Here is a 15,801-nt window from a genome sequence, read left to right on the forward strand (position 1 = left end):
CTTTATCACACCGAGGATGAAAACAACAGTGGATACTTTCATCTAAGAGAGAGACAGTGGCTAAAAGGAGACCAGACACCAAGACTGGAGAAAAAGGCTAGACTTAGGGATCCTAATGACATCATTAACCAGGAAATCTCACTGAAGGCTGAGAATTTGAGACCAAAACAGATCCTAGTTCCTTCCCCGGGGGACAAATCCCTGACAGTAAGCCCCGCACACTGACACAATCAGCGACAAGACAGGGGAGTCCACTGTGCCTGTTCCCCTCAACACGTCTCCACTGCCCTGCCCCGAGTCAGGGCCGAGGTGTCTCCAAACCAGCAGGGATGGGGTCACTGGCTGCCCCCTTTCTAGGACCAGGAAAGCAGCAACAATGTGCTGTGTCCTTAAACTGTAAAATTTTAGAACGAAGTGTCTTACATCAATGGTTTGAAATGTTGCTTCAAAAATAATTTTTTAAAAAAATTGCAAGAGCACAGGTTTCATGCAGTAATCACACACTTGGACACACCTGCGAGGCTGTCGTCTTCAGCTTCCGGATGCCAGTCACCAAGTGCTCTTTCTTCTGCGACACCTCTTCTTGTTTCTTCCTCAACAGGTGCTTAAACAGGGATATTTGTTCTAGAAAACTCTTCGGGGTGGTATAGTTGTATCTTCTCTCGTTTTGGTAATACCTGGTGCTCATGTCATTGACGCTGGTGTGAACGTGGGCCATGAAAGAGCTGATGGAATCCTTGACCAGGGGCTGAAAACACAAACATGGCAATTTATGTGAAATTCTCTCAAGTCAAAACAAAACTGCAAGTAAAAAAAAAAAATTTAACCAATTTATACGGTATTTTTTCCTAAAAGCCAGAACAAATTCTAGCAGAATCCAGGAACACCTAATTAGTCTTTAAGAGATACCCACAGGATTAGAGAGATGATTAAAAGAAAAAAAGAAAAAAGCATTCAGCTTTGCTACTTTTTTTTTTTTTTTTTTGCCAAGAGAGCAAAAGGTTTTTACGTGCTCTGCACACCAATCCCCAAAACCAACATAACACAAGTGCTGCTTTTCACAACCTGAGTTTTCCGTCACGTGTGAGAACGACACACTGGAGAGACTGAGACACAGTGCTCTGAGAAGCAGTGTTGCTTTTCAAACTCAACTTTAGGCAAAGGAAACCAGTAACCCTGCAGTCAAAAAAGAAAAGAAAAGAAACAAAGAAAAGAAAAAAAGCTAAAACCTGAGAAATCCAGTTTTATAAGAATCCACGTGAAACCAAACTGGATGGGAAGGTGTAAAAGTCACCGCTTTTGCCAGGAAAATACCGTGATCATTTCTACTCTCATTGGGGAGGGGTAGAGATTCCGAGTAATTCTCCTTTGAAGATTTCCTGAAGAACCTCCCCCCCACTGCACATTCTTTCCATTTTGTCCTCTATGACTTCTGAAGCAGTTAACTTTTTAATTTGTAGAGTCACATCTCCCTCGTTTTAATGATTATTTATTGCATTCTGTACAAGATGAACCAGATTCAATTAATCAAGGGAAGCCTAAAAAAATCAATTAATATGAATTAAATGAGCTACAGCACCTCTTAGGAAAGTCACACATAATTTACCAAAGTGTTGTCAATAACACTCAGACATCTTGGGGAAAATTGGGCACAAGTGGCTGGTGATGCAGTTAAACGCTTCGAACCTGCACCATCAGGACGAGAACCAGGGGTGGGAGGAGAGACAGGCCGGCTCTTGGTAGTGGGAAACAACCGTGCCTGAGCAAAGTCTCAACGCTCCGCTCCCCCACCTCCTGAAGAATTCCCGAGTGGGTTTAACATATGTATATACATATCGGACTGTTCTGCCTATGAAAAAATCCATTTCACTTGTAACTAACATGTTTTTAAAAGCAAAAATGGAAGTTTGGATCCAAATCCCGAATAGGTATTCTTTGTTTCCAGTAGATCTAAGACACATAGAATCAAATAGTGAACTCAGAAATATCGATTTATAAGGAATTTGTATAAACTCCATAGGAATCATATCCCCGTGAGGATTTTATTTTTCAAAGGACCTGACTGCAAATATAAATAAACATGGGTGGAAATTCACCCCTGTCCCGCCTTGTTCTAACATGAACTGAAAAATGTGTACAAAGCCTTCTGTAATAAAGATAAATACTTCCCCGGCCAAGAGCAATCTCCTTAGAGAGAGGAAACAGCATCCAACCCTGGCCTCTTCCCAACCATGATCCTTATGAGGAGGCTACTGGGCTGCCCCACAGAGCTCCCCTTAACAAGAGTTCCGTTTGTAAATCCGCCATGGAAGAAGCGGTTTCCGGTGGAGCTGGAGGTGGCCCCGGGACAACTTGTCTCAATGGGGCAAAATAACTCTTGTTATTGGGCTTAACAAAATGGCCCAGCATGGGAGGCTCCCAGAGCCAGGGAGCAGCTGGCTGTAATTCACACTGTTTTTCAGAAAACTCTAATCGGTCCAGAACAGACCCCTTTGATGACTGGTCTTCCCTGCATTCTCAATTTGTCACTTTCTCTTAGGATAAGGTCAGTAGTGACAGCACTTCCTGACATTAACAGCTGTGGCTTTTAAAGGGTCATTGTAGAACTACTAATTGCAGTAATTTCATTAGCATAAATTATTTATTCTGCCATTCATTTATCTCCAGTTTTCTTTTGGGGGGGCCACAGAGGAGACGGCTGCCGGGACTGCTGCCGGAAGGCCATGCTATGCTGTATTTTCTACTTTCCGACGTGAGAGCTCAGAACGCGGCTCCTGCAGCATTTGGCCCCTGAGTGGAAACCAGGTGACCCCCTGCTGTAGTTGTTTAGTGGCCAGTTAGGGGGAAAGGCCAAAATCACCATGCCTCTAGCAAGTGGTTATACGCCCAAGATTTCCCCACGAAGCAGCTTTGGAAAAACAATGCTGTATTCAACGCATAATCAAACGCAAAATCAAAACTGCTTTTTCCTCACATTAATAAAAAGTGCTCAGTTTCTACTCTCTCACAGTTGGCTGGCTGTAAACATTAAAACATACACAAATCTGTTCCTTGGTGTGACGGTTCCCGGCTGGTGGCGGTCACTGACTGCCCCACCAAGTACCTCGGCCAGCTGACTTTTTAAAATAATTGAATTTTATTGGGGCGGCACTGGTGACCATACTTATACAGGTGCCAGGTGCCCAACTTTATAACACATCTCTGTACACCGTATTGTGTTCACCCCCCACCCAAGTCAAGTCTTTGTCCATCACCATTTATCCCCTCACACCCTCCTTCACTCCTCCCCGCCCGCCCTTGGCAACCACCACACTGCTGTCCGTGGCCAAGAGGTTGTTTTGTCCTGTTTTTGCTCTATCCCTCCACCTCCCTCACCCAATACCCTCTGACAGCTATCAGCCAGCTCTCTTTGTATGAGCCTGTTTCTATTTTGCTTGTTCGTTCATTCCTTTCATTAGATTCCACAAATTAATGAAATCATATGGTACTGGTCTTTCTCTGACTGGCTTATTTCACTTAGCATAATGATCTCCAGGTCCATCCATGCTGTTTCAAAAGGTAAGAGTTCTGGCCCTGGCCGGTTGGCTCAGTGGTAGAGGTCGGCCTGGCGTACGGAAGTCCTGGGTTCGATTCCTGGCCAGGGCACATAGGAGAGGCGCCCATCTGCTTCTCCACCCCTCCCCCTCTCCTTCTTTTCTGTCTCTCTCCCATCTGCTTCTCCACCCCTCCCCCTCTCCTTCTTTTCTGTCTCTCTCTTCCCCTCCCGCAGCCGAGGCTCCATTGGAGCAAAAGATGGCCCGGGCACTGGGGATGGCCCCTTGGCCTCTGCCCCAAGCGCTAGAGTGGCTCTGGTCATGACAGAGAGACGCCCCGGATGGGCAGAGCATCGCCCCCTGGTGGGCGTGCCGGGTGGATCCCGGTCGGGCGCATGCGGGAGTCTGACTGCCTCTCCGTTTCCAGCTTTAGAGGTATACAAAAAAAAAAAAAGGTAAGAGTTCCTTCTTTATGGTTAGCTATAAGTGCTCCATTCTGTAAATGTACCACAGATTTTTTATCCACTCATCTACTGATGGGAACGTGCACTGTTTCCATATCCTGGCTATTGTAATTCATGCTGCAATGAACATGGGGGTGCATATAGTCTTTCAAATTAGGGTTTCAGGATTCTTGGGATATATTCCCAGAAGCAGTGTTGCTGGGTCATAAGGCAGTTCCATTTTTAATTTTTTGACATAACTGCATACTGTTTTCCACAGTGGCTGCACCGATCTGCACTCCCACCAGCAGTGCCTGAGGGCTCCCTTTTCTCCATACTGCTTCCCACAGTGGCTGCACCGACCTGCATTCCCACCAGCAGTGCCTGAGGGCTCCCTTTTCTCCATACTGCTTCCCACAGTGGCTGCACCGACCTGCATTCCCACCAGCAGTGCCTGAGGGCTCCCTTTTCTCCATACTGCTTCCCACAGTGGCTGCACCGACCTGCATTCCCACCAGCAGTGCCTGAGGGCTCCCTTTTCTCCATACTGCTTCCCACAGTGGCTGCACCGATCTGCATTCCCACCAGCAGTGCCTGAGGGCTCCCTTTTCTCCACAGGCGCGCCAGCACAGGTCGTTTGTTGGTTTATCGATGAGCGCCATTCTGACAGGTGTAAGGTGATATCTCATTGTGGTTTTAAGTTGCATTTTTCTGATTATTAGTGATGTTGAGCATCTTTTCATATGTCTATTGGTCATCTGTATGTCCTCTTTAGAAAAGTGTCTATAGAGATCCTTTGCCCATTTTTTAATTGGGTTATTTTTTCCACTGTTGAGTTATATGAGTTCTTTATAGATTTTGAATATTAACTCCTTATCAGATATATTGGCAAATATGTTCCTCCATTCAGTGGGTTTTTTCATTTTGTTGATGGTTTCCTTTGCTGTGCAAATTTTTTTTTTTTTTTAACAGCGACTGAGAGTGAGTCAGAGGAATAGACAGACAGGAACGGAGAGAGATGAGAAGCATCAATCATCAGTTTTTCATTGCAACACCTTAGTTGTTCATTGATTGCTTTCTCATACGTGCCTTGACCATGGGCCTTCAGCAGACCGAGTAACCCCTTGCTCAAGCCAGCGACCTTGGGTCCAAGCTGGTGAGCTCCACCCAAAACAGATGAGCCCACGCTCAAGCTGGCAGCCTCGGGGTCTTGAACCTGGGTCCTCTGCATCCCAGTCTGATGCTCCATCCACTGCACGCGCCACCACCTGGTCAGGCCAAATTTTTTTAGTTTGATGTAGTCCCATTTGTTTCTCTTTTCTCCCATTTCCCTTGCCTGAAATTTATCTGAAAAAAATATTGCTGAAAAGTGTCTGAGATTTTGCTATGTTTTCTTCTATGACTTTTATAGGCCCATGCCTAATATTTAAGTCTTTAATCCATTTTGAGTTTATTCTTGTATAAGAAGGTGGTCTAGATTTATTTATTTTTGCATATATCTAATTTTCCCAACACTATTTACTGAATAGACTGTCTTTACCCCACTATATGTTCTTGCATCCTTTGTCAAATATTAATTGACCACATAGGCATGATTGACTTTTAAAGCAAAGGCCCAGTATGTCTCCCTGTTGTTGAAAATGACAGATAGAAAAATTTGAAAGATGACCAAAATCCGGAAGCCAGAATTAAACCAAACATCATATTATATTATATAAGATTTTATACTTTCCTGAGACCAGCAAAGAAGACCGTACTAGTTTATAGTTTTAAGTATGAACTTTCAAAAATATTCAAAATTTCAAAAGAGAAGTGGGGAGATGAAAGGAAACTTTTATATTTTAAATTTAACTTGGGTTAACTTTGTAACATATAATGTTATATACCTACAGTCCATCTTGAAAGTTTTTCTCAGAAATTTATTTTTTACAGCTTTTGTGTGTGTGTGTGTGTGTGTGTGACAGAGACAGAGGCAGAGGCAGAGAGACAGAGAGAGGGACAGATAGGGACAGACAGACAGGTAGGGAGAGGAATGAAAAGCATCAATTCTTCATTGCAGCTCCTTAGTTGTTCATTGATTACTTTCTCATATGTACCTTGATGGGGGGAGGGGCTACAGCAGAGCAAGTGACCCCTTGCTCAAGCCAGCAACCTTGGACTCAAGCCAGTGACCTTGGGTTTCAAGTCAGTGACCTTTGGGCTCAAACCAGCGACCATGGGGTCATGACTATGATCCCATGCTCAAGCCAGTGACCCTGTGTGCTGAAGCTGGTGAGCCCGCGCTGAAGCTGGCGACCTCAGGTTTCGAACCTGGGTCCTCTGCATCCCAGTTTGACGCTCTATCCACTGTGCCACCGCCTGGTCAACCTTTACAGCTTTATCAAAGTATAATTTACATATAAATGCACATGTTAATGTCTATATTAATATTTTAATAATTCCAAACTACTGAGGTATAACGTTAGCTGTACTTTTTAACCCCTTTTGGGGCTGGTAAAAGTAGAGACTGTATTAGATACTTATGGTTGTCAGGTTGGTTTATTAAATAAAGGCAATTCAATAATGCATAGCATGAGCAGCACTGCATTTGAGCACCTCTCCTAAGCTCTTCACAGTGCTGATTAACTCCCGGAAAAAGATTCTGCAGGCAGCCGGAGATGCAGGCTTTGAGTCCTAGATCCTGGATTAAATTCCAGTTCTGCAAAGTTGGACGAGTTATTCTAGTCCCTGTACTTGCTCCTGTCCCCAAAACCAAACGTTAAACTTTCATTACTCCTTTTTACTGTCTCTTTCCTTCCTTTCCTTTTCTTCCTCTTCCAGAACAAACGTGTGCAATAGTCAAAAGCAGGATTTAAGACTCTGGGGCTTCGTGTCAAAGTGCGGACAGGCCCTTCCCCGGTCCTGTGCTCATGACCTCCATTGCCTCACCTGTGCTCCAGGGAAACCAGTGGCCCTCCTTAGAAGGCTGGTGATTAGAAGTGACAAGCCATGCAGAGGCAGGGAGGTGTTACTTCTGCTATTGGTGATGGCGAAGGAGCAGTCGCAAGTGTTAAACATAGCACCACACCATTTTCTAAGTCATGTGCTATTTTTCGGTTTTGTTTGTTACTTTGTTTGGTGGGTTCATTTTGTTGTCAGTTTGCTCATGCTTTTAATTCTTCGTCCTTTGGAGACCAACTTTGGGTTTTAAAGGCAAGATCAGGTCCAGCCAAAGCCAGCAACCTTCCAGATGCGTTTCCAGCATCACTGAGAGAAGCAGCTTCAGCGGTTCTGCATGTGAAGACAAAGCCGTTGAGGATGGAGGGTGTGAGCAGGTACAATGGAACCCGGCTCCCTTTTCCAACAAAGGGACAAGGCAGGGGGTGGCACAGCTGGTCTGGGGAGCCCGGCACGAGAGGAAAGCCACAAGACTACAACTTGGAGGTTGCGACGCCTTCATTTGATTTAAATAAACTTCTGCTTAACAGCACGTCCAGGTTCCTGGGAAGCTATAACAACTGGACCCTACTTTTGAGATAGAAGGGCTTGCTGAAGTTTACATAGTAGCCAAAGCCCTGGAAAGCAGCATTCTACTGTGTTGTTTTTTAAAATTCTCTTCTAAATTTCATTAATATGCACAGAGGAAATGTCTGATGGATGGGGTGTCTGTCTGTCTGTGTCAAGGACAAAGAGGATTAAAGAATGGGGTAGACGTCTGAGCAGGCGGTGGCGCAGTGGATAGAGTGTCGGACTGGGAAGTGGAAAGACCCAGGTTCAAGACCCCGAGGTCGCCAGCTTGAGCGCGGGCTCATCTGGTTTGAGCAAAAGCTCACCAGCGTGGACCCAAGGTCGCTGGCTCGAGCAAGGGGTTACTCGGTCTGCTAAAGGTCCACGGTCAAGGCACATAGGAGAAAGCAATCAATGAACAACTAAGGTGTCACAACAAAAAACTGATGTTTGATGCTTCTCATCTCTCTCCGTTCCTGTCTGTCTGTCTCTATCTATCCCTCTCTCTGACTCTCTGTCTCTGTTAAAAAAAAAAAAAAAAAGAATGGGGTAGTAATGACCTCCTGGGCCATTTCCTATCTGCACATAGCTTAAGCCCATAAGAGATTCAGGCAGTTTCAAGATGAATTTGGTTGCATTGTTTTTATCTTGATCTTTTTAAAATGATGTCAGTATTCCTCAGAAAGAGGATATTCCCCCCCAAATTAAAAAAAAATTTCTATTGCACAAGGTTATCTTTCTATTGTACTCTGTAAATTCATATGGGATAATCCTCACTTAAATTTCAAAGAAAAAACTGTGCTAAAAAAACCATTGCTAGAAACACTGCTAACATACCTACATTAACAAAATGTTGTTTACCTCTCGTCACGCTTGGCCTCACATTTAAAAAGGAACCTGGACACTTCCGAAGAAATCGGTCTTTAAGTACAGCAGTAAAATCACATTCCTCTTTGAGTGGACTTTTTCTTACCATCAGTTTGGAAAATAGTCATCAAATACGTCATTGATACGTTACCAACCTTGTAACATGTTCCGGACTGAAGACGCGGCGGCATGTGCAACATCATCATTTCATTGAGCCAAGGACACTGAGCTTGTGTAGTTATCTCTAAGTCGCATGCCTCACAAGGACAGAGAATTTTAACTTGCTGGTGGGCGGATCTGCCTGAAGGCGGGATCCCACACCTTCCTCCGCTCTTCCACCCCTTCCAGCGCCCTCTCACCCCAGCAACAGAGCTCGTCCTGCCACTGCCTTCCGAGCATTTCCCCCTTGCAGGGACGTCCACGTCCACTCTGCGTGTTGACTCGAAAAGCAAAGCACGGGGCTTATTTTCTCACACCTGGGTCTCCCGTCTTTTATTTCTTGAATGTTCCTCACTGGGACCCTTGCACTTCTCAGAAAGGTGTCCCCCCAGTTAGCAATTGGAACCCCACTCTCAGGGACACCCAAAGGCCTATCAGTGGCCTCTTCTTCCCTCTCTCCTGACACTGCGTCACCCCATGTCCATGTCCTGTGGGGAGGCGCGTGTGTTGACAGTCTTTGGTAAACACCCTGGGGTTGCTTAAGTGTCAAACTATTTTGGTCACTCTGTCAGCTCTCCTTCAGTTCAGTACCAGGTCACAGAAAAGTAGCACAAACATTTACAGAGACGCAGTCGGCCCACGGCCCTGGGCGCCATGTATACCGATGGAAAATTATATGTCAGCACGCACCAGACTGCTTGCCTTAATGAATTCTTTCTCTGTGGCTAAAGGGGGGGGGGGTCACCTGTGGAAGTACCTTAGATTTAGCAAATGAGGTTGATAATTAAGAGGAACCCAAATTATACTGATAGCTTTCAGTCTTAATAATGGAAATTAAAACTAGGAAGGTGATCAAATTAGCGCTCATTCAAAAATCTTAAAGCTCTTTCTGACCTCCAGAGAAAAGGCACCACCCATATTTAAAAGAACACAGACATGTTGCACTCGGAATTATAATTATTGCTCCTGCATAACAAATTAGGAAGGTGGGTAAGTTAAATAAGCACAAGGCACTGAAGTAAAGTCGTCTGGCTAATTTGTTTCCAGGCACAATTCAGCTCCATAGAAATGGCCAAGTGCTTCCTAGGTGCCTACGTGGCACTCAGCGTCCTATAGGAGGCATCGTGATACCACGAGATAGGTTTAGCACCTGCCAGGAGCCCTCTGGGCTTAAGATAATGCAAGTCCTGCCTCATCCAGCAGATGTCAATGGTCACTGGCGTATCAGAGCTCCATCAGTAGTATCTGTCTGCAAAGTGACACCTACTTTGACAAGAGAAAGCTTGCGCCCGAGCAAAGGCAGGAAATTTACAAAAGCACTGTGCCCAACACTAACTCACACCAGGCTACCAGCTCAGATTTCCTCCCTGGTGAGAAATTAACACTGAGAAACAAAGAGCTGGGATCCTTTCCCTCACCAGACCCACCTGATAACACACAGGGGATAAAGCTGAATTCTGCAACCAAGATACAAACGGACTCTCTCCCTCTAATAAATTGGTACTGTTTTGAGCCCTTCTTGTAATTATTAAACAATAAAATAAAACCCTACATAACCCCAGGAATGCAGTGAACCTAGCAATAGCCTAAGAAATTTATGTTAATAATTGTGACCATTATTTGTCAAATTGAGAGGCTTTCTGGATTTTGTTTGTTTGTTTATGTGGTAGAGACGGAGAGAGGGACAGATAGGGACAGATAGGCAGGAAGGGAGAGAGATGAGAAGCATCAATTCTTCATTGCGTCACCTTAGTTGTTCATTAATTGCTTTCTCATATGTGCCTTGACCGTGGGGCTACAGCAGACCGAGTGACCCCTTGCTCAAGCCAGCGACCTTGGGCTCAAGCTGGTGAGCCTTGGGGTTTCAAACCTGGGTTCTCTGCATCCCAGTCTGACGCTTTATCCACTGTTCCACCACCTGGTCAGGCTGGTTTTCCAGATTTTTAAAAGTATAAAATTTTTTGGGTAGACTTTGACCTAATGGTAGTGTTAGATTAAATGGGCTTCCTGGAGACTCCTCAGGAAGACACAGAATCACGGTGAGTTGCCAGCCTAGCCTAGGCCCCCTTCCCCTCAGTGGAACCAGAAGACACAGCTCCCTGGGAAATGTCCGCCATCACCACCCTTCTACATTGCCTAATCAGAAAGGCACCAGATACAAGTAAAACATCATTTCCAGGATGTCTGGATGATACTTTCCTGTTTACTGTCCTTTTGCCTTTAAATCTGAACCCTTGACTTTTTGTTGTTGTTGTTTCATGTAACCATTTTAATACATAATGGTAAAGAGCAATGTAAAGTGCAGGTCTCCTTGTGATCAAACGACAAACATAATCTATAAAACAGAAACCCGTTAATGATTGCTGAATGTAAGGGGGCCGCGTTTTTACCTGTCGATACTGTAATGAGAAAAATCACAACTCACTCCCTTCCTTTGTTAAGATCAAGTATTGCCAGGCTATGGGTGGCTAGTTTTTTGTTTTGTTTTGCTTTTTAGCTGTGGCTTTAAAGGATTTATATTCAGTAAGGCCTATTATGTATGATTCAAGGAAGTAATGACCCCGAGCTTCTCATTAGTCAGGACAAGAGTCAAAACATGCTGATGTGCACTGTGTGTGCGTGAGTGTGTGTGTGTGTGTGTATGTGTGTGTGTGTATGTGAGTGTGTGAGAGTCTGTGTGAGATATTCAGAGGCCGACAGGACATACCTCAATCCCCTCGATTTCCTCAATGAACCTCCTGCTGACTGAGACCAGAGCCTCCTGCGGCCACGCATGAAACCAGTCAATAGCCGTGCAGTTCACTATGGCTGGGAACTTCCGAGCTCGAAGTCGCAGGGTGTGACCGACTGGAGAGAAACACAGAATGACCTGTGGAGACATGGGGCAGGGCCCAAACAGGAGTGTGACGAGCGAGCAAAGCGTTCCCCTGCGATTCTAGACAATGAATGAAAGGAACACAGCCAAGCGTGACATTCAACTGTCCTGCAGCTCTGCAGAGTGGGACGCAGCTCTGACCTCCTCGCTAATCCAAGTACAGACCTGCCCCGGAGGGCTGCGCCTTCCAACCTGCAGGAACACTGCTGTGTGCGCCCCTTAAAATCCGGCCCTCTCCTTCTAAACGTTTTTGGTGATTATCATTCATAGTGTGGAATTTATCCTTTTCTATTACACAGATGACGTTATAACAACAAAAAGTAAAAATTAAAAGCAAATCACGACGACAAAACGGTGCCCACATTTTCATCTTCTTCCATTCAATGGCAGTTCATCAGCCTCCAAAAAACTGAGCAAGACACCTTCTAAAACTCAGCGTGTTATCATGCTGATTGTTAATTTTGTTTCCATTTAAAAATAAAGCACACGCATTTGAGTTTCGGACATTTTTAAAGGAGTAAAAAAATTCAGTTTACTGAATGGCCATGATGAGATATTTATAAATTTCTGGTTTAAATCTGAAGTTTTACTTAGGTAGTTAATAATTTAAAGAAGTTCATTTAAATCTGTTTCTACACTCTCTTTCAAAGGGTTTGATTTTTTTTCATGTAGCATTTTAAAAATTCACATGAAAGTCACTAGCTTATATGAAGTCATGCAACATTTCACTGAATGGATGTTTTCATGTTTATTTCATTTTTCTATGCCTCTTCAACAACTCGAGATAAACCCTAAAACTAAAATCTTATTTAACAATCCATAAGCCGGCTAATCGTTAGTCATTTATTCACTATATTCAAGAATCCAATGACAAACTGATTAATTGCTCTAACATTGCATGTGCTAAGTGACTGAGCCTCAGGGGCAACACCTAATTTTCACTTATATCTCAGTCTTTAGGTTTCTTCTTTTGTTTGTTTGTTTTTAAGTTTTTGTTTTTTGTTTTTTTTATTTTAATGGGGTGACATTGATAAGTCAGGGTACATATGTTCATAGAAAACAGCTCCAGGTTATTTTGACATTTGCTTATGCTGCATTCCCATCACCCAAAGTCCAATTGTCTTCTGTCACCTTCCAACTGGTTTTCTTTGTGCCCCTCCCCTCCCTCTTTACGTGTCTCTTAGAGGTCCTTCTTTTCTCCCTATTCTTGACTGCTGCTCCTTTCTGTCTGAGGACGTCATATGCCATACCCAACTTATCTCTTTTTTTTTTCATTTTTCTGAAGCTGGAAACAGGGAGAGACAGTCAGACAGACTCCCGCATGCGCCCGACCGGGATCCACCTGGCACGCCCACCAGGGGGTGACGCTCTGCCCACCAGGGGGCGATGCTCTGCCCATCCTGGGCGTCGCCATGTTGTGTTGCGACCAGAGCCACTCCAGCGCCTGAGGCAGAGGCCACAGAGCCATCCCCAGCGCCCGGGCCATCTTCGCTCCAATGGAGCCTTGGCTGCGGGAGGGGAAGAGAGAGACAGAGAGGAAAGCGCAGCGGAGGGGTGGAGAAGCAAATGGGCGCTTCTCCTGTGTGCCCTGGCCGGGAATCGAACCCGGGTCCTCCGCACGATAGGCCGACGCTCTACCGCTGAGCCAACCGGCCAGGGCCCCCAACTTATCTCTTATTTGTGACAATTTTAGGAAACTTCATTTATACATAATTGTATCCTTAATTTCATGAGATTAAAACAGCAATAAATTTATAAAAAATAAAAGGACAAATAAATCATTGAAAAAGGGATATTATTGTATTTTTCGCTCCATAAGACGCAATCCCCCCCCCCCCAAAAAAAAGTGGAAGGGGAAATGCCCGTGCATCTTACGGAGCAAAAAATATGTTATTTTATTAAATATTTTAATACATCATTTGGATCAGAATATTTTCTTATTTTCCTCCTTAAACTCTAGGTGTGTCTTATGGAGCGAAAAATATGGTATGTTTACTATTTACTTTTTCAGCTTTATTCAGGTATAATTGGCAAATAAAATAATAAGATGTTTAAAGTCCATAATGTGATGACACACAGAGCCATACTGAAAGGACCCCCATCGAGTCGGTTAACACATCCATTACCCCACACATTTACCCTATTTTGTAGGTGAGAACATTTCAGTTCTACTCTCTCAGCAAATTTCAGCAATACAAAAAAGCACTGTTATCAACTATAGTCACATTATACGTTAGCTCCTCAGACATTACCTTACCATGTTGAGGTATGTTACCTTTATACTCTGTTGAGAGCTGTTATCATACATAAATGTTGAGTTTTGTCAAGTGTTTTTTTCTACATCTATTGAGTTGATCCTCTGATTCTTATCCTTCCTTTTGTTAACGTAGTGCATCCTCTTTGATTGGTTTGCAGATACTGAGCTGTTCTTGCCTCAGTGGAGTAAATCCCACCTGGTCCTGGTGTATGACCCTTTTAATACACTGTTCAATTCAGATCACTAATATTTTGTTGAGGACTTTTGCATCTAGGTATCAGAAATACTGACCTGCGTTTTTTTGTTTGTTTTTTTAGGTGAGAGGAGGGGAGATAGTGAGGCAGACTCCCACATGCACCCTGACTGCGATCCACCTGCAACCCCATCTGGGGCCAATACTCAAGTACTGAGCTATTTTTAGCACCTGAGGCTGATGTGCTCCAACTGAGCTATCCTCAGTGCCTAGGGCCATGCTCGAAACAATTGAGCCACTGGCTGCAGGAGACAAAGAGGGAGAGAAATGGGAAAGGGAGGATGGGAAAAGCAGATGGTTGCTTCCCCTGTGTGCCTTGACTGGGAATCAAACCTGGGATGTCCATACACTGGGCTGCTGATGCTCTATCCACTGAGCCATCTTTTAGGGCCCAATTTTATTTTTTGGGGGTGTCTTTATCTGGCTTTAGTGTCAGGGTAATACTGGCCTTGTAAAACGAGTTTTCCCACCTCTTCTCTTTTTAAGGGCGAAGAGTTTGAGAAGAATTTGGTATTAATTCTTTAAATACTTGATAGAATTTACAAGTAAAGCCATTTGGGCCTATATAATTTACCTTTGAAATACTTCAGTCTAGTATAATATGCATATGAATACTAATCCTATTTTGTATTTTATGAGCTGTCGGCTAATGCACCAATAGAGACCACGTAGGCTAGGGATGCTTAACCAGCATTTCACATACATTAATGGAGGCCCACACCACAGTGTCAGCTTCCTGAGCTCTCAGCTAACTTCTCTCAACAACATAAGTGGCTGGTTAGTTAGCATCGTGGATATTAATATAGTTTTTCACTGATGTAATGACTGGTGTTCAAGATAGCTGAAGAAAAAAGAAATTTGTACTCATCCCTCTACCACTGTATGAACAAAATCGGAAAACCTATGTCGAAGTATTCCGGTTATCATACTTTTGTTTCTTTAGACTCTTGGTTTTTACCAGTCCTGTGGTAAATAGCTTACACAAGATTCTATCTTTTTATGTGATTCCAGAGAGAAGACCAGTTGCATCCTACCATAAGAATATTGCCATATTTTCCCAAAGGAACCCTCTAAGAAGGGCGAGTCAGGTTCCTAAAAGAACAGAGCTGGGGAGAGAGAAGATGGCAGCGGAGTAGGCGGATGCACAGACGCCCAGCTCTTAACACCAAACTGGAATACAAATCAATTTAGAAAAAATCAGCATGAAAAACCAACACTGAACTGCAAGAACAGCTCTCAAAAACCAAGGAGCAAAGAGGAAGCCACAATAATCCTGGTAAGGAGTGCCTGAATCTCCTCTGCTTACAGGAACGGAAGGAGGGGGGTGAGGCTGAGAGCCCAGAGAGGATTTCACAGAGGAAAAAGAGCAGAAACTACTGGTCACAGCCACTTACCTGGCGACCAGGGAGCAAGGTGGGTTGAAAAGACCAGCTTATCTCCCAAGTGGAAAAGACAGGGAGAGGGACAGACTGTGAGGGGCTAAGGTATGCAAGAAACGAAATAAAAAAGCTGACTCATTCGTGCTGGAGGCGGCCATAGCTGGGGGAGGGACTGAACCTTTCACAAAACAGAGCTGAAGTGCTTCCGGATCAGAGATCTCCGGACATCTATCCAGCTCCAATCAGCACAACAAGACACAGCTGAAAACAAGAAGTGGGGAGGAGGGGCAGTAACTCAGGTCTCCATGGAGATCTGAGATACACCTCCCCCTACTGAAGCTGAGAAAAAACCCTGCCCCCAGTGAGATTAGTTGGTGGAAGAGACCTTCAGCGTCTCAGGTTACACCCACAGCATTCCTGGATACAGTTTCAAGGAAGCCCCCTGCTGAGATCAGTTAACAAGACTATCACCTGTTAAGAAAACAAACAAATCAAGACTTCAAAGCTGCCCAAATCCGAAAGTGGATTACAAATAATAGCTGATACCAA

The 15,801-nt window shown here is 44.3% G+C and overlaps 1 protein-coding gene and 1 non-coding gene across 6 annotated transcripts in view; both read right to left on the reverse strand.

The window, feature by feature from the left end:
- Positions 1-15,801, reverse strand: part of DNAH11 (dynein axonemal heavy chain 11) — a 302,981-nt gene that overhangs the window by 97,492 nt on the left and 189,688 nt on the right. For all 5 annotated transcript variants that reach the window (XM_066354493.1, XM_066354491.1, XM_066354490.1 and 2 more), the window contains exons 55-56: positions 11,196-11,357; positions 515-748 (exon numbers count right to left, since the gene is read on the reverse strand). In XM_066354493.1, coding sequence (XP_066210590.1) covers positions 515-748; positions 11,196-11,357 — 396 coding nt within the window. The remainder of the gene's footprint in view (positions 1-514; positions 749-11,195; positions 11,358-15,801) is intronic.
- TRNAD-AUC (transfer RNA aspartic acid (anticodon AUC)) lies at positions 12,948-13,023 on the reverse strand. The gene has a single exon. It is a non-coding gene; the product is annotated as a tRNA-Asp (tRNA).

The sequence above is a fragment of the Saccopteryx leptura genome, chromosome 12, assembly GCF_036850995.1.
Source record: "Saccopteryx leptura isolate mSacLep1 chromosome 12, mSacLep1_pri_phased_curated, whole genome shotgun sequence".
Taxonomy (NCBI): domain Eukaryota; kingdom Metazoa; phylum Chordata; class Mammalia; order Chiroptera; family Emballonuridae; genus Saccopteryx; species Saccopteryx leptura.